This window comes from Ceratotherium simum, chromosome 11 (assembly GCF_057802395.1).
Source record: "Ceratotherium simum simum isolate JZ-2026a chromosome 11, ASM5780239v1, whole genome shotgun sequence".
NCBI lineage: Eukaryota > Metazoa > Chordata > Mammalia > Perissodactyla > Rhinocerotidae > Ceratotherium > Ceratotherium simum.
In genome coordinates, this window is record NC_141910.1 from 51,149,147 (window position 1) to 51,167,470 (window position 18,324).

The 18,324-nt window shown below is 43.2% G+C and overlaps 1 protein-coding gene across 1 annotated transcript in view; it reads left to right on the forward strand.

Annotated features, from left to right (window-relative positions):
- Nucleotides 1–2,682: 2,682 nt before the first annotated feature.
- ALK (ALK receptor tyrosine kinase) overlaps nt 2,683–18,324 on the forward strand; it is a 685,772-nt gene continuing 670,130 nt past the window's right edge. Inside the window, exon 1 of the mRNA XM_087436965.1 lies at nt 2,683–4,303. Coding sequence (XP_087293091.1) covers nt 3,631–4,303 — 673 coding nt within the window. The 5' untranslated portion in view covers nt 2,683–3,630. The remainder of the gene's footprint in view (nt 4,304–18,324) is intronic.

The window sequence follows — 18,324 nt, forward strand, 5'->3', positions numbered from 1 at the left end:
AATCTGTAAAATAGAGATATTATTACTTCCCCTCAGAGTGTTAATGTGAATATTAAATGAGATAATGCATGAGAATTATTTTGAAATATGCTGGCCCATAATAAGTGCACAAGACGTGTTAGCTATCACTTATGCTCACACTTTTTATCTTTCTATCTCTGTTTGCCCCACTTGCTCTTTCCCATCTTCTGCACATTCTCATCTATACTTTCTTATCTCCCATCCTCTAGATGGCAACGATATAGGAGAGAGGTGTCAAAATTATAGCTGTCGGCATAAGGAAAAAGCCTAATTCATTCCAATGGGACATGTAAATTTTGGAGGAAAAGAATCATTGGTTCGAATTCCAATTTTGTTATTTACTTGCTGTTTGACCCTGGCCAAATTATTTTGCCTTTCTGAGCCTTAACTGTTTTGTCTCTTTAATGGAAATAATAATATATACCTTCCTCCAAAAGGCCACTGTGTGATGTGATACACAAACATGTACACACACACAGGCACACACTCCTACAGATACATATGTATAGTAACCAATAGAGTCTATCAATATTTGTTCCTGCCTCCTTTTTTAAATTAACAAAAAGGGAACAACATTTTTGAGATTAGGTGTGATTTAATCTACAGGGAGAAGCACTTGTCCTTCCTTGGGGGAAATTTGAGAGAATTTATAAAAGTATGAGAATTAATTGAGACCCATGTGTCCACTAGGTGCAAAGGTAAACGGTCACGGATGTTATCTGGGAGAATGTTAAACCCTGGCAGCTCATCTGAAGTTTCAAGTCTCTGCAGCCCCCTAGTGGCCATTGATTATAGCAGAAAATTTATAGTTACTATACTAGAGTCAATTTGACTTTGGATAAGAATTAGATACAGAAATAAGAGATGGAGTGGGGAGTGCAACAGCCTGCATTTTAGTACTTTTAGTATTTCAAATAGAAGATTATTCTTCCATCAGTGTGCATGCCAGCGAAATGAAAATGCAAACATATATGCTCACATACTAGGGAAGTATTCATCTCCACACCCTTTCTTTCCTCTTCTCTTTCTCATTCTCCCTCCCTCCCGCCTTCCTCCACCAAGGTAGGAGCATCATTTCTTCTACTTGGGTCAGATCATTCTTTGTCCTTGAACTTGTAAAGTCAGTGTACCCAGTTTAAGTTCCAAGGAGAGGCCAGTTGCTTGTCAAATTCAGTGAGTGGTCAAACATAGAGCTAGAAGCAAGTCATTCTGAGAATCAATATTCTTTTGTTATTAGGTCTTCCAACTGCCAAAGGCAATACCACAATGCTCAGAGGAGCCAAGCCTGGGAAAGCAGAGGTCTGCTTGGCCACCACCTCCTGTGGGGCGGTGGGCAAGTTACTGCAGCCCTTTGCAGCTCATTGAGGGAGATTCAACTCCACTCTGTGCTCTGACTCTGTGACGAAGCTCTTCTGCTACCTGCCAGGCTTTGAGCTCCTCAAGGGAGGATCTTGCCTTATTTTTAGCTCTGTCAGTTTTCACAAGGCCTGACAATCAACTTTTGAGAAGAAGGAAGGGAAGGATTTGTGTGAACCAGAGATTGTAGTTTTGTCTCAGGTTCTAGTGAACCACTTGTTATAAACACAGCCATTGTCTGAGTTCTGTGTTGGCAGCTCATGAGAGATGAAGGGAAAGAGAGACCAGAGTTACAGTCCTTACTTCACAGGTGAGTTAAAAAAGGCCTGCAGTTCTGACCTCTTACTCCCAAGGCTATGAGCAAGAGTGTCTGATCATTATCCCTTCTAGGTAAGTCACCACGAGATCTTCTTGGCCTCTCGCTAGTGGAGGGATATAGCAGAGCAGTGGTGAGAGCACATGAGTAAGGGCTTGGGAGGCACATATGACTGTGTGACCCAAGGAAAATCAATTAAGATCTCTGTGACTCATATTTCTCATCTCTAAAACTGGAATTTCAAATACTTACCTTGCAGAGACTAAAGGATACATGTTCAAGCACCATTCTGAGAAAACACAGGGTGACTGAAAAGGTCTGAAATATATTAGTTGTAGCTGAGGAACTCTGCCAGATCGCGGCCGCTCCACACTCTCACCCTGCCAACTTTTCTTGTGTAGATGGTGGGACCACCAGGTTCCCAGGAACGCTTTCAAATAATGGAAGGGTTAGAGAAGATTCTGTCTCAGGGCCCTAATCCAAGCTGTTCTGGGATTTGGCAATGGCGTGCTGCCCCTCCTCCCTTCCCCTCGCCACCAGTTTTATTCCATAACCCGCTTTTCCAAAGTCGGACCCATTTAATCTCCTAAATGCATAATTAGAAAGGGTGGTTGATTACAAAGGCCCCTTGCAGGCCTCCCATTTATCCAAAACAGGCTCCTGTTCACACAGCGGAGAAATAGGGCAGGGAATCTGGAGGAGGGGAAGGAAGGAGAGAGGGGAGAGGGATGCAGGGCGGGGCGGGCTGTGTGCTTTTCTCAATGAATGCCGAGGCCTCTGCAGATTTGCATAGGAGCCGACCTCGGCGCGCCATTGGTTGGCGGGTGCGAGCGGGGCGGGGCGGGCCTGCGTGAGCCAGGCAGCGGCGCGGAGTTGGCGTTCGAGCCCCGCCCCCGCTGCGGCCGCGGCCCCGCCCCCTCCCAGCGCGCGCTCGCGGCTCCGCCAGCTGCAAGTGGCGGGCACCCAGGCAGATGCGATCGAGCGGCTCTGGGGGCGGCAACGGCGGTAGCAGCTGGCACCTCCCGCCGCCGCTGTCCGGAGGGTCGCGGGGCACCGGGCCGCCTTCTGGCCGCCCTCTGGCCAGCTACCCGAAGTCGCAGGGGCTGCCGATGGATGAGGAGGGGGCCGCGAGATTTCGGCTTCTCCTGCCCAGAATGCTTTCTTTCCGCTTCTGCCTCCGGGGCCGCTTTGGTGTCGGAGAACTCTAAGGAGACGAGACGCGGGAGGAGAGCAAGGACGCTGCAAACTTGCGCGGCAGCGGCCTGAGCATCTGCTTCACAGCGCGGGGGTTCAATTCTGGCCCAGAAGTTCAGCGAGCAGTGCAGTCCGAAGACTCCCCGCTGCGGAAGGTCGCAGGAGGGTGCGCGAGAAAGCAGCCCGTACCCTCGATTCCTCCCCAGACGAGAGAGAGAAGCTCAGAGGAACGGAAAGGAGCGCAGGAGGCGTCCAGGACAGCAGACACCAGCTCGGTGCCGCCGTTCCCAGCTGGAAAGTTGCTGAGGCTTGGAGGCTGCTCGAGAGCGGACAGACCGCAGCTCAGGCCGCGGGGGGCGGGGCAGGACGCTACCCAATTGCCACCTCCCTTCTACCATAGTAGTTGCTCTCTTTCCAGAGCGCAGCGAGCCACAGACGGGGGCGCGGCTCTCGGCGCGGCGCGCGAAAGGCACAGGATCCCAGCTGCTAAGCTCTTCGCGCTTCAGGGTCTCTTGACACGCCTCTGAGCTTCCAGACCCGCTTTATTGAGACTCCTGCTCGCCTCCTTGCAGTTGGTGGAAAGCAAGAGAATCCAGTGCACGCACAATCCCCCAGAGATCAGGTGGAAGGAGCCATTCAGGACCAAGGACTGTTCGGAGCCCCTTCCCATTTGGGGGGAAGCGAAGGCGAGGCTGGATCCCGGAGAGTCAGGAGACTAGTATAAGCAACCCTCCTCTGGCGGGATGGGAGCTATAGGACTCCTATGGCTGCTGCTACCGCTGCTTCCAGCGGCAGCTTCGGGCTCCGGGACCGGGACGGGGACCGGAATCGGCCAGCTCGTGGGCTCACCAGCCGTGGGGCCGGCGCTGCAGCCCCGGGAGCCGCTCAGCTACTCGCGCCTGCAGAGGAAGAGCCTTGCCGTGGACTTCGTGGTGCCCTCGCTCTTCCGCGTCTATGCCCGGGACCTGCTGCTGCCGCCGCCGTCCTCCTCGGAGCCGAGGGCCGGCCGGCTGGAGGCGCGCGGCTCGCTGGCTCTCGACTGCGCCCCACTGCTTAGGCTGCTGGGGCCACTGCCGGGGGTCTCCGGCTCGCCTGCCCCGGCCCCGGCACGGACGCTGTCCAGGGTGCTGAAGGGCGGCTCCGTTCGCAAGCTCAGGCGCGCTAAGCAGCTGGTGCTGGAGCTGGGAGAGGCGGCGATCCTTGAGGGCTGCGCCGGGCCCCCAGAGGAGGCTGCTGCGGGGCTGCTCCAATTCAACCTCAGCGAGCTGTTCAGCTGGTGGATTCGCCACGGCGAAGGGCGGCTGAGGATCCGCCTGATGCCTGAGAAGAAGGCGTCGGAAGTGGGCAGAGAGGGAAGGCTGTCCGCGGCGATCCGTGCTTCCCAGCCCCGCCTTCTCTTCCAGATCTTTGGGACCGGTGAGCAGCTCTCGCATGAGCGTGTCGGGATTTGGTTTTTAGTCACATCAATTTGCAATCACTATCAACTAACCCCCGTTTCCAAAACCTCAGCCTCTGGTTCTTAGCCCTCTTTCCCTCTTTCGCAAACCTTCTCCCCCAGTTAGATCATATTTTCTCCCCGAACGCAGTCAGTCCCCAGGGTCTTCCTTCCTCTCCAGCAACCAAGTTGGGAGAAAAGTTTCCTGGCAGAATTGCAGAATGCCTCCTTCTACCGACTTACACAAGGTCCCAGCCAAAACTGGGTTTCCTTGTTCCAGGGCCCCTGGGACAGTTGAAATGCCCCTATTACTTCGATGTTCCAAGCTTAGTTCTAGATCTCAAAACAATTGCCCTTCTTCCCTCCTCCTATTCCTCTTTTCTGTCAGCACAGATTTGGGGAATTTGGTACACTTTCTCAGGGAATATAGAATTCCTCTTCATATTTTGAATCCTACCCAGCTGTCCCCTCCAAATGCTGGCTTACCTAGGGATTGCCTCTGCTTCATTAATTCATTCTGCCCACCCCTCCACCCCAGTCTGCTATCCATTCTCAGACTCTTGTTCTTCCTCTCAGATGTCGTTGAGAGAACCCCAGAGGAACTAAGGGGCAGGGGACTGGAGGGAGATGTGGAGAGAGGGGGCTAAGTTGCCAAGATTGTCTTGCTTTCGGGGAGTTACTGTGAAGCCAGGGAGGGACAATAGTTGATTTCCCTGCCTTTCTTCCCCTGCCCCCTCCCTTCCCTCCAATTCTTAGCTTGAATGTCTGCAGCAGCAGCTCTGGATGACAGTCTCTGGCAGGCCTGTTTCACTGCAGATCTCTCTGCTGGAGACTCCTGAAATGAGGTTTCTGTTTCATCTCCTTCTCATTTTCTTCCCATATTCACTGAGTTGGGGGTGTGTGTACAGGCACTTACTTCTAACTCTTCCCACAGTATCCTTTGACTGGAAATCCAGGTGGTTTTCAATGGATATTTCTCTTGTAAGACCACTGGGGAAAGACTTGTGAATAAAATATACAATGTAAATGAATGAGACAGCATAGAAAAGAAATCATGCCTTTAAAAGCCTACACTAATTCCATTGAGCAAACCCAGTTTCTTTTCTATCATTCTCATCGCCAGAAATAAATGAAATTCTTATGCTCCACTGGTTACTAATGTCTAGTATTAATTGGATGGAAAGCATTGAAAAAGGCCCATTGTAGAGCTACAAGTATCTCCCATGCTTGTCCCAACACACACACACATTCCCACATACACCCAATACTCTCATGCAGCAGAGATATTCAGAAGCTGAGGTTCCTCAGTCATTGCACAGAACACATACTGGTATGTGGTCCCCAAGGAAAACAGAGTATGGATGCATATTTCAGCATTGGCATTAGTGGCATTGGCCCCTAAAATGACCCCTTTGTGTTCAATGTTTGAATTTATATTAGTCCGTAGTAAGAGGCAGGGTCTGATGAGTTTAATAGTGCCTTCTGTGAGCTGAGATAGGAGACCAATACTGTTGTCTCACCACAGATACTTTTGTAAAGAACAGCAGTGCTTTAAAGTCATTGTGGCTTCTGTGGTTTATACATACAACATTCTCTTTTAGTGCCTACTGTTTTTGTAATGGATATAAAAATGACTTCTCTAAAAATGCAGATTTTCTTTCACTTTCGTGTCTATGAGCATCTCTGGAGCTTTCCCATCATCTCTTGTTAAATGACCATAGGTCCCAGTAGTCTATATCAGCTATTGTCAGATGTTGGTGACAGGCAAAAGGGGTCTTTTCTGCAGCCCTGAACTTGCCTACTGTATACAAGCAGGTTGCGTGAAGTTATCAGTGGATGTCTCTAAAGAGTCCCACGCTTAGTGCATTTGAAGAATATATTCCAGTCAAGCCTTAGATAAGGAGTTGAAGCTGCTGAGTGGGGGAGTTTCATGTAGAAAGGAGTGTGCTCCAAGAGCTGCTCTCCCACTGGCAGTAGGGAAGCACTGTGAGCATCCCAAGTCCTCCCTCAGCAGCTCAGTCCACTTGGCAGCTGGACGAAGCCCTTATGCATCATTTGACACATCTAGCAATGCTGGTTTCAGAAAGAGCCAGGATTCTGCCATTAAAAGGCTAGAAATTTTGGCTAAGCATTTTTCAGTAGGATTGGGATCAAATGATTATTGATGGGATCAAATAAGACACTAAGTGTAACTGGATGAGCTCCCCGTGACCTCCAGAGATACAGGCAGTTTGTTGAAAAGCACTTCGGGCCTTGTGGTGATCACACTTGGAACAGGCTGGACTCTCCTGCTCTGAGACATATGCTGCCTTCAGTTAGGCAGCTGGCCATGCAGGACTAGCATCTCACCTTACCACTGCCTCCCCAGCCTCATTCAAATACAGCCTCCACTGCAGACCTCCCCATGGAGGGGGTACACACACCCCGCTATATCATGTTTCATGTTTGGGGCAACATATATCATTGTGGTTCCATTCATTTTCTTGTATGAAAATTCAAGCTTAGGTTCTCTCACTTGGATTGATTTTGCTATTTATCATGTTTGAGGAAATGGGTTTTTTCTTTTTATATAGGCTCTGATTTATAGAAAAGGCATTTAACTCTTCTGTAACATAGGATCTTCAATTATACAAAGGGAAAATAGGCACAACTCAGCTTATTTCTCCCTGCTTCTGCCCAAGTGATTGGTGGTCTTGTCTAGAGGAACACAGGCATGCTGATGGGGCTATATGTGGGGAGGGAAGAGAGGAAGATGGGTGTTCTGCCACCCCTTGTGGTGAGGGGCTTAGGGCAGCCCATTTTTCTCACACTAAAGAGAGCTTCCTAAACCTGAGCAGGACCATGACTAGGGATGTGGTAAAAATGGAAAAGCAGCCAGTCAGGACAAAGCAATACCTTCATATTTCTTGTGGTTTGGGCTGTCTGAGAGGACAAAAGGATGTCTGAGAGGCCTTATAATGCATGACATACTAACGGTTTTTCTTTGTGGGCTGCTTTGAATTTGTAAATGGGATCAGTGTTTCAAAGTCTGAGGCAGTTCCCCAGAGCACCTGTTCATGGAGAAGAGGTAGAGAGACAGTTGCTGGGACTGTATGAATGGTAGTGCACCATCCTGGGACAGCCCAAACCTCAGAAAAGATGTTTGCCTGGAGGCTACCACATTGCCTACAACTCAGCTTTGTATTCTGTTTTGTAGATGTTCTGACACCTTGCTTCTGTCATCCCCCAGGCTGATGATGACCTGTGGGATAGGAGGGCTTGTTTCCCTGTAAACACCTCCCTTCTCACTCCAGGAAAGGGGATATATGACTGGGGACTTTACATGTACTATGGAGAGGCCTGAGCAATTTAGAGAGGATGTATGCAATGCAATATACCTGACCATTGACCTCACATATCTGTCAGTCCCTTCCCATTTCATTTCTGGAGAGGGCAAAGAGAGCAAAGGAAGATAGAGAGGAAATTGGAGCTCTCAGAGGGGATATCAGTTATTGGAGGTGAATTGGGAGAGTTGGAACTAATCCAGAGAAGAGCAGAAAGCTGATTTAAGAGTTGAAGGGACTGATTTATGATGAAAGATGAAAAGAATTAAATATATATGGCTGGGCTAAGAGGTGATGAAGGGAAAGCCATGGTAACAATCTACAAATCTCTGAGGAGGGAGAGTGGCAGTGAAGGAGATGAGTTATTTAGTGTGGCCCATAGAAGTAATAGGATGAGACTTGCAGAAGGAAACTTCAGGTTGAATATCAGGGAAAGCTTATTTTCTGAAATTGATATTCCTCTGACTATGGAATGGAATTCCAAGAGGGCAAAGAGTAAGGTGAGATGTGGGTCAGACAAGCCACAGCATTCATAATTAATCAGTTCTGTATTTTCAAATGCTGAGAAGCCGCAACAGACAGGAGAGCTGGGATAGGGAACAGCAGCAGGAATCAGGATATTTTGGGCTACAACTGTTGAGAGCCTTTGGGTATTGGTGTTTCCAGGGGGAGAAGAAAAGAATTTCATATGTACATTTGAAGTTGGTAGGAAGCACTTACAGAAGAATTGTTAGTGGAAAAAATATTTTGAAATTACTGGGCTTATTCTTCCCTACCCCCAGATTAAACACAGAGTATCTTTATGGGGTGCTGTCTGTACATCCAGTCAGGGGAGGCACACTCACCAGAGCATTATACATCTAAGACACATCTATAGGTGTGTGCGGCATTGAGTCATTGGGCAAGGCAGAAGATACCTGGGTCTTGAGATGATGAGATCAGTTCTAGATTTAGTGGACTCCTACTGGCTACCTGAAAACCCTTTGAAATGCTGAGAATATAAATGGCCATGTAAAAGATGAAGTTCATCTAAATCCAGTTGATCCCTTCACAAATCAAAACCTGGAAAAAGAAGGTCCATAAGGAGTTCGTGTGTGGGGTGTGGGAGGAGAGTGTTATCATTAATAAAAATGAATGCCTTTATAAGGAAGTTTGTCTGCTGAAGGTCGGGAGGGACTGGCCTGCAGGTGGGAGAAGAGAGGGAGAGTTGGGTCAGCAGAAGTTGCAGCTCCCTGCCGCTCTTAGGATTACTGCCCGATAACCTCACTTCATGGAAATTTGCCCAGCCTGACTGATAAAGGACATTTTGCTTTCCTTTATAACCATTATTAATGTCCTGTTACAGTTGTGCGGAACTTTACAATTTATAAAGTACTTTCACATTTATTATTTTTACCAATCCTACAGCAGGCAGGGCAAGTATTTACTTTATTTTATAAATGGAGTAACTGGAATCCAGACATTTGATAACATTTTCCAAGGTTATACATGTAGAAAGTGGTAGACCTGACACTTTCATTTATGTGTTGAGAAGCTTTGAGATGCTAGGTGCTGTGCTAGGTACTGACTAGGACCACAGATCTCCTGGCCTTCACATCAAGCCTCTTCCCACTAAGGGAATCATCTCAAGGTGCCCATTATAAACAACCAAGACATGTAAATAGATGAAAACCTTTACATTATCCTTGTCAAAAGGCCATGCAACAAATATTTGGTGGTCAATAGCCATGACTTGGAAAAATTCCTTAAGATCTTTGAGGCCCAATTTCATCATTAGAAAAATGGGGATCGTCGTCTCAAGGTGTTGTCGTGGAGAGTAAATTAGATGATACGCGTAAATCCTTAACCCAGTGCCTGACACATAATAAATATGAAGCTTTATCAATATGAAGCATATGGTTTTCCCTAGCAGCAGCAAAACCCCAGTGTCTGGTTGCGTAGATTTTGCACTCTACAACTCCAAGAGTTGCATGTACATTTTAGTCTATTTTAATGGTGCCATCTGGAGTGGTGCAGTTCCATTGTGTGGCCGTATGTGGCAGCAGTTGTGATTCTATGGGTTCCCCATGCAACTAGTTTCTATTGTCTCACCACGGAAGGCCTGTCTTTCCCAGAAATGTGGACGAAGAGGAAGATCGAGGTGTGGTATTTACTTCATTTCTATTAACTAATATTCTCTTGTAGGTCTTTTGATCCTGGATTCAGTCCAAAGATTCAAGCAACATATTCACAATCCAATTCTTTTTTCTTCTACAGAAAGAAACTAAGCCTTAGCTTTATGAAAGTATGAAATCGAACACTGATGAAGAACAAGATAGAGGCATTACAGAAGAGTAGTTTTGTCAAGCGGAAAGCAGGGGAGAGATGGAAAGCACCAACTGGTTAATGGACATAAGCCCATTAAGAGCAGTTAAATCTTTGAGATTTCATGGAGACACACAGCCCAGGGACTTGAGTGGGAGGCTGCCTCAGGAAAGTGCCTCAACCTAAAAGAGGCTGTTAAGCATCCACACAGCATTTTATAGGGGGCGTTTTTTATGAGCCATAGCTGAGCCATTGCCTCCAAAAGACACACATGAACATCATTTCTGCTTGGGAATAGATGAAGAATAGGGCATGTTGGTGAGGATGGTTATAGGTCCAGCGGTCATATGGAGAGAGCTGACCTATGGACGCCTTCTTCCTTAGAGACATTGTGTAGTCCTCTGGTCTAGGCTGTGGCCAGTGTTTCTTAACTTAGTGATGGCCTAGCCTCTTTCACACAGGTCAAGGTGTGAGGGAAAAGCAGTTAAAAGACAGTGTTGGCTTGGGGTGAGGTGGTGAGAGGGTGGGAGGTACCCCAGCAACTTTTTTGGTGAGCCAGATTTCTCAGAACAACTTCTTTATCTTCAGCAAATCTTGTGGTTAATTTTCCAGCTGGGCTGTTCTGAGTTTGGGTTCTTTCCCAGGGAAATTCTATCAGATTCACTTGGTAATATAACGTAGGCATTCCAGAAAGTGGGAGGTCCCAGAAGAGGGCTCAAGGAGAGCTCCCTTGGGGCAGATACACCCAACCATGTGGTTAATTAAGAGTCTTTCTTCCTTGAACCTTCCCTTTCTGGCTAATTAACAACAGACGCATGGAGAGGTAGGCAGTCAGAATTTCCTGGGGTAAGGAAAAGGCTAAAGGGAAGGTATGAGGGGCCTGCCCCGTGGCTTGGAGGTTGAGTGTGCGCGCTCCGCTACTGGCAGCCCGGGTTCGGATCCCCGGTGCACACCAACGCACCGCTTGTCCAGCCATGCTGAGGCGGCATCCCACATACAGCAACTAGAAGGATATGCAACTATGACATACAACTATCTACTGGGCCTTTGGGGAGAAAAAAGGGAAAAAAGGAGGAGGATTGGCAACAGATGTTAGCTCAGGGCTGGTCTTCCTCAGCAAAAGGAGGAGGATTGGCATGGATGTTAGCTCAGGGCTGATCTTCTTCACACACACACACACAAACACACACACACACACAAAGGAAATCTAAGCAAGTTTGAAGGAAATCAGGGAAATAGCCAAAGGAAATCAGAAGGAAAATTTAAACCATTAACTATGTTTTTCTTTTCCTCTGATTTATCTTTTATTCAGTTTTCATTGGAATATGGGTTCATGAGGGTGGGTGTGGGCAGGACTCTTCATAGATCCTTTCCACATTCTCAGCCTCGATCATTAAAGTAAGTGTTCTATGGTAGAGAGAACACTAAATTAGGAGGTAGAAGACTTAGATTCTCTTATGATATTTGCCTTTTATTAGCTTTGGAATCTTGTACAACTCCCTTAAACTTGTTGAGCCTCTGGGTCTTTGCTCCTAAAGGAGGTAATACAGACCTTGGCTTGGCTACCTCGTGGAGTCACTACGAGCATCGTATGATACAACCTAAGTGGAAAGCTCCAGTCTGGATTACTCAGAAATAAATATATAATGCAGTAGAAAAATGAATACACAAGATCATAAAAAGTGCTGAGATTCTGCTTCATCCATTCACGGTTTCAACCAACTCTTGGCATTAGGAGGAGCAGTACAAGGTCCCAGCTTTGAGGCCAGTGTTGGGGTTCAGTTAATAGCCCAGCAGCCCTGAAAAGGGGTTGTGTGACCCCTTCCCAAGGTTTCTCAGAGTGAGGTCTTTCCATTGAAGTCATTTTGCCCAATTCCAGACTTTTCTGGAAATGAATCTCTAGTAGTGAGACACAGGGACCTGCATTTTAACAACAGAGCATGATTTTTTTTTAAATTGAGGGATTACAAATACAATTGAGTGCATTAATCGTGTGTACAGCTTGCTGATCACTCACATATGCAACATTTGTATAATCACCATCCAGATAAAGAAAGAGAACATTTCTAGCACCCCAGAAAGTTCCCTCCTGTCTTTTCCAGTCTGTATCCACGCCCCACCCAAGGTAACTATCCTTCAGATTTCCACATCACCAATTAGTTTTTCCTGTTCTTGAACTTCATGTAGATGGAATCATACTTATGCACTCCTGTTTGTCTGGCTTCTTTTACTCAACATGATTTCTGTGAGATTCATCAATGTTGCCGTATGTACCACATTCTTTCTTTTTTTTAATTGCTGTGTTGTATTCCTTTATATAAATGTAAGACCATTTATTTATCCATTTTCCTTTTTGTTTTTCCTACTAATGAATTAGATTTTTGGGAAATCAAAAGTAAAAGTCTATTGCAATTAACGGGTAGAATAAGTCACAGATGTGGGGTTGAAGCCCTGCTCTACCATTTATTGGCCCAATGCTATTTATTTTCTTTGCTTTGAACTTCAGTTTTCTTATTTGTAAAGTGAGAAAAATAATACCCATCTCCTCGGGTTGTGAGAATTAAAGAGGATAAGACATGTAGTAGGCTCTCACACACACTTGGTATTCAGCAAGTGTTAGTTTTCCCCCCCAGTTCTTCATTATATTTTTTTCCCTTGGTGGCCAGAATAGATCCTTCAAAAACTTCCTGGAGGAGGGAAGCAGAACCTTTTTGCAAGTGAGGTCCTTCACTCACAGAGGGAAAAGGAACAACCAAGGGCTAAGTTACATGTAATAATTTTTAATAAATAAATTTATTTATAAATAAATAAAATAATTTTAATAAAACACAAGTATTTCCTACACTCAGTTTTAAAATTAATAAAGAAAATAAACTATTCAATAAATAAATCAAAACTTTAAAAAACTCTTTGATCTTATATTCAGATCAGTTAAGAGAAAAAAGTATAGAGGAGACAGAAAAAGATGGACAGAAACACAACCACATGTACATAAAGAGAGAGACAAAAATGACTGAGAATGATAGAGATACAAGTGGAGACACCGAAAGAAGAATGTATAAGAAGAGGCGACCCAGGAAAATCGAAGACAGGAATTATCTCATGGACACTGAGATGCATAGATATAGAAAAAGAGACTAAAAGAGTGACAGAAAGAGAATGCGAGTAGAAGAGGAAAGCGGAGGGAGGAAACACGTGATTATTTTTGTCCTGGAAGGATTCTGACAAATCTGATTTTGGCGTCAAAATCTGCACTCTGAATCTACATTCTCAATTTTATTGAGGTATAATCCACTTACAATACAATGCACCTGTTTTAAGTGTACAGTTTGATTTGTTTTATAAATTTATACACCTGTGTAACCACCATCCTAATTAGGATATAGAACATTCCTGTCAACCCCCAAAAGGTCCTTCTCGACCTTTTGCAGTGAATGCCCTACACTTCCTGCTGTAGGCAACTTCTGATTTGATTTCTATCACAATAGATTAGTTCTGTCTGTTCTGGAGGTTCATATAAATGGAATCATACAGTATATTTTTTTTTCGTGTCTGGCTTCTTTCACTTAGAATTCTAATGCTTTTAAGATTTATTTGTGTAGTTGTGTGTATTAGTAGTTCGTTTCTTTTTATTGCTGAATAGTATTCCATTGTATGAGTATACCACAACTTGTTTATCCATTCATCTTGTGATGGTTGATTCCAGTTTGGGGCTTTCATGAATGAAAGCTGTAGTGAACATTTTGTGTACAAGTCCTTTTGTGGACATATGTTGTCACTTCTTTTAAATCCATTATGGAATTGCTGCATTGTATGGTAAATGTATGTTTAATTTTATAAGAAGTTGACAAACTGTTTTTCCAAGTAGTTGTAGCATTTTACATTCCCACCAGTAATGTCTGAGAGTTCCCCTTGCCCCACTTCCTTGAAAATACTTCGTGTTGTCTAAGTGTGGTGGAATCTCATGGTTTTAATTTACATTTCTTCTGTATTGGTTCTCTAATATTGCATAGGAAGTCACCCCAAAAGTTAGTGGCTCAAAATAATAACAATAATAATTTATCCTTTATAGTTTCTGTAAGTTAGGAATTTGGGAACAGCTTGGCTGAGTGATGTTTGCTTGGAGTCTTTCGTGATTATAGTCAGATATCAGCCAAGGCTGACGTCATAGTAAACCTTGACTGGGGCTGCAGCATCCTCTTACAAGGCTGGCAAGCTTGTGCTGACTGTGGGTGGGTGGTCTCGGTTCTTCTCCAGGTGGTCCTCTCCACAGTGCTGCGGGAACATCTTTATGACATGGTGTCTGGCTTCCCTCAGAGTGATCATGTATTGAGATGATCGTATAGTTTTTCTTCTTTATTTTGCAAATATGATGACTTACACTGTTTGATTTTCAAATGTGGAGTTAGCTTTACATTCCCAGGATAAACTCCACAGAGTCATGTCATATTATCCTTTTACATATTGCTGGATCCATTCACTAATATCTTGTTGAGGATTTCTGCATATGTTCATGATGGTTATTGGCCTGTGACAGGCTCTAGGGTCTGGCTAATGCTGGGCTCGTCAAATGAGTTGGAAAGTGCTCCCTGTTCTATTTTTCTTGGAAGAGAATTGTAATTTTTTCTTTCTTGAATATTTTTTAATAGAATTTGCCACTGAAGCCACTTTGGCCTGGTGTAGTCTTTGTTGGAAAGTTTTAAATTACTAATTAGATTTATTTAATGATAATTATAGGATTATTCAGGTTATCTATTTCTTTTTGAGTGAACTTTAGTAGTTTGAATCCTTCAAGAAATTGGTTCATCTAAGTTATTGAATGAATTAATGCAAGTTAAGTTGTTCATAATATTCCCTTATTATTTTTTACGTTTGTAAGCTCAGTAGTGCTCTCCTCTCTTTCATACTCGATATTGGCAATTACATCCTCTCTCTCTTTTCTTCATGGTCATTCTGGCTAGACCATTGCCAATTTTATTGTTTTGGTTTTTCCCCCCCAAAAAAGGGCTTTTTGTGATAGTGATTTCTTCTATTATTTTTCTTATTTTAATTTCATTGATTTCTTCTCTTATTTTGTTACCTTTCCTTCATTTTGTTTGCCTTTGGTTAAATCTGCTCTTCTTGTTTCTAGTTTCTTGAGGTGAAAGCTTAGATCATTGGGAACATGTAATGCTAAAAATTAACTCCGATAACTATTTTAGCTGCACCTCAAGAATTTCATCATGCTGTGATGAAATTTCATTCGCATTCAATTAAAAATATTTTTGGGGTCCTGCCTGGTGGCGTAGCGGTTAAGTGCACACGCTCCAATTCAGCGGCCCAGGGTTCGCAGGATCGGATCCTGGGTGTGCACTGACGCACCGCTTATCAAACCATACTGTGGCGGCATCCCATATAAAGTAGAGGAAGATGGGCATGGATGTTAGCCCAGGACCAATCTTTCTCAGCAAAAAGAGGAGGATTGGCATCGGATGTTAGCTCAGGGCTAATCTTCCTCACACACAAAATATATATATATATTTTCTAATCTTCCATTTGAGTTTTTCTTTGACCCACGGTTATTTATAAGTGTGCTTTATTTCTGAATATTTGGGGATTTTCCAGATTTCTTTCTTTTACTGATTTCTAGTATAATTCTGATACATCTGAGATCATACTTGGTTTGATTTCAGTTATTTAAAATTTGTTAAGGTTTGTTTTATGGCTCAGAATATGGTCTCTCGTTGAAGGTTCCATGCATACTTGAAAAGAACATATTTTTTGCTGTTGTTGGGTGGAGTGTTCAATCAATGTCAATTAGGTCAATTTGGTTACTAGTGTTGTTTTGGTCTTTTCTATATTTACTGATTTTCTGTGTGTTTGTCACATGTATTACCAATGGAGGAGTGCTAAAGTCTCAAAGTTTTTGTTTGTGTCTCTTTCTCCTTTCAATGCTATCATTTTTTGCTTCATGTATTTCGAAGCTCTATTATTAGGTGCTTACACATTTAGAATTGTGGTGCCTTCTTGGGCCGGTCCCGTGGCTTAGTAGTTAAGTGTGCGCGCTCCCCTGCTGGTGGCCCAGGGTTTGGATCCTGGGCGCGCACCGCCACACCGCTTCTCCGGCCATGCTGAGGCCGCGTCCCACATACAGCAACTAGAAGGACGTGCAGCTATGACATACAACTATCTACTGGGGCTTTGGGGGGGGGGGAGAAAGAATTGTGGTGCCTTCTTGATGATTTGACTCTTCTATTATTATGTAATATCTCTTTTTATCCCTGGTGATATTCATATTTTGAAGGGTTTTTTTTTGATTGATATTAGTATAGCCACTCCAGTTTTCTTTTGATTAGTGCTTGCATGGTATATCTGTTCCACCCTTTTACTTTTAATCTATTTATTTATTTAAAGTGGGGTTTCTTATAGAAAATGTGTAGTTGGATCTTATGGGGTTAATTTTAATACAACCTCACAATGTCTATCTTTTACTTGGTGTATTAGGCCACTTATATTTAATGTTATAATTGACGTGATTGGATTTAGGTCCACCATTTTATTATTATTGTTTTTCTCTCTGCTTTTTGTTCTTCTCTTGTCTCTTTCCTGACATCTTTTGGGTTATTTGAATATTGTTTAGTATTTCAGTTTAATTTATCTATCGTTTTGGCTATATCTCTTCGTATTGTTATTTTAGTGGTTGCTCTGGACGTTACATATATATGTAATATATGTGTGTGTGTGTATATATATATATATATCTTTCATCGTCTACTTTGAGTTGACATTTTACTATTTCACTACACAGTCCTTTACTGCAGGGTCTCTTTTCCCTCCCCCTTTATGTTATAGTTGTCATATGTGTTCTATCTACATAATTTAAAACCCTGCTAGACAACTTTTATAAATTTTTTTTTTGCTTTCAGCAGTTATACATATTTTTAAAAACTTAAGAGGAGAAAACTAGTTCTTCATATTTACCCAGATATATACCATTTCTCTTGCTTTTCCTTCTTCCTGAAGTTCCAATTTTCCCTATTTTATCATTTTCTTTTAACATAAGGAACTTCCTTTTGCATTTCTTTTAGAACAAGTCTTCTGGCAATAAATTCTTTTAGTTTTCCTTTATTTGAGAATGTCCTTATTTCACTTTTATTTCTGAAGTATATTTTTACTGGGCACAGAATTCTGGGTTGACAGTTCTTTTCTTTTTGCACGTTAAGAATGCTGTTCCTCTGTCCTTCATAATTTCTAATGAGCATTCTACCAGTAAACTGTTCTCTATATGTAGCTGTTTTCAAGATTTTTTTTCTTTGTCTTGGTTTTCAGAAGTTTGATTATGATGAGTTGTGCCTGATTTTATTTGACTTTATCCTGTTTGCAGTTTGTTGAGATTCTTGAATCTTTAAGTTTATGTCTTTCATAAAATTTGGGTAGTTTTCAGCCATTATTTTCTCATTTTTTTCCTGCACCAGTATCTTGCTCCCCATCACTGAGACTCCAATTACACAGCTATTAAACCTTTTGATATTGTCTCACATACTTTTGAGTCTCTGCTAGCTCCTTTTTAATTTTTTTTCTCTCTTCTGCAGATTAGACAGTATCTGTGATCTGTCTTCAAGTTTACTAACTCTTTCCTTGTTATCTTCATTTTGCTATAATTTTTTATTTTAGATATTCTACTTTTCAGTTTAAATTTTCCATTTTTAATTAATTTTATGTAATTTATATGATTTAAATAATTTTAAATAATTTCTGTTTACTCACTGAGAACTACCTTTCCATCCATTTGCCACAATGCTAACTTACACATCATGGAATATAGTTATAATGACTTCTTTAAAGTCTTTGCCTGATAATTCCAACATTTACATCATCTTTTTATTAATATTTGTTGATTATCTTCCCCTTTAAGAATTGATTGCATTTTGTTTTTTTGCTTTTTTGTATATTGAGTAATTTTAGATTGTATCCTGGGAATTTTGGAAATTATGTTGTTTGGTCTGAGACTTGGGTGTGGTTTAAATCTTAGTTTTGTTCTCAAAGCCTTTGTTGTGCTGCTTTGAGTCTGTCCACACAATGTACAGCTCAGAGGTGAGCTGGGACCCTGGGCCAGTTTCTTCCTATAATTAGTATGTTTCTTTCTCCAGCTCTCTTCTCTTTGAGTTTCTCCTTAAACTCAGAGTTTTACACACCTGTACTACTATTGCACAGTTCCTGCAACTGGGGTTGCCTCAGTCAAAACAGACAGATAGTAAAGAGAAAGAAAACAGGAATTTCCTCCATACTCTTTGGCCTAAAGGGGCCCCCTTTCTCAGGCGTCTGGCCTGAAATATGTGGTTTCTAACAGGGTTTCTGTTAGAGTTTTGGCTGCTGACATCACCGGCCATGCTGAC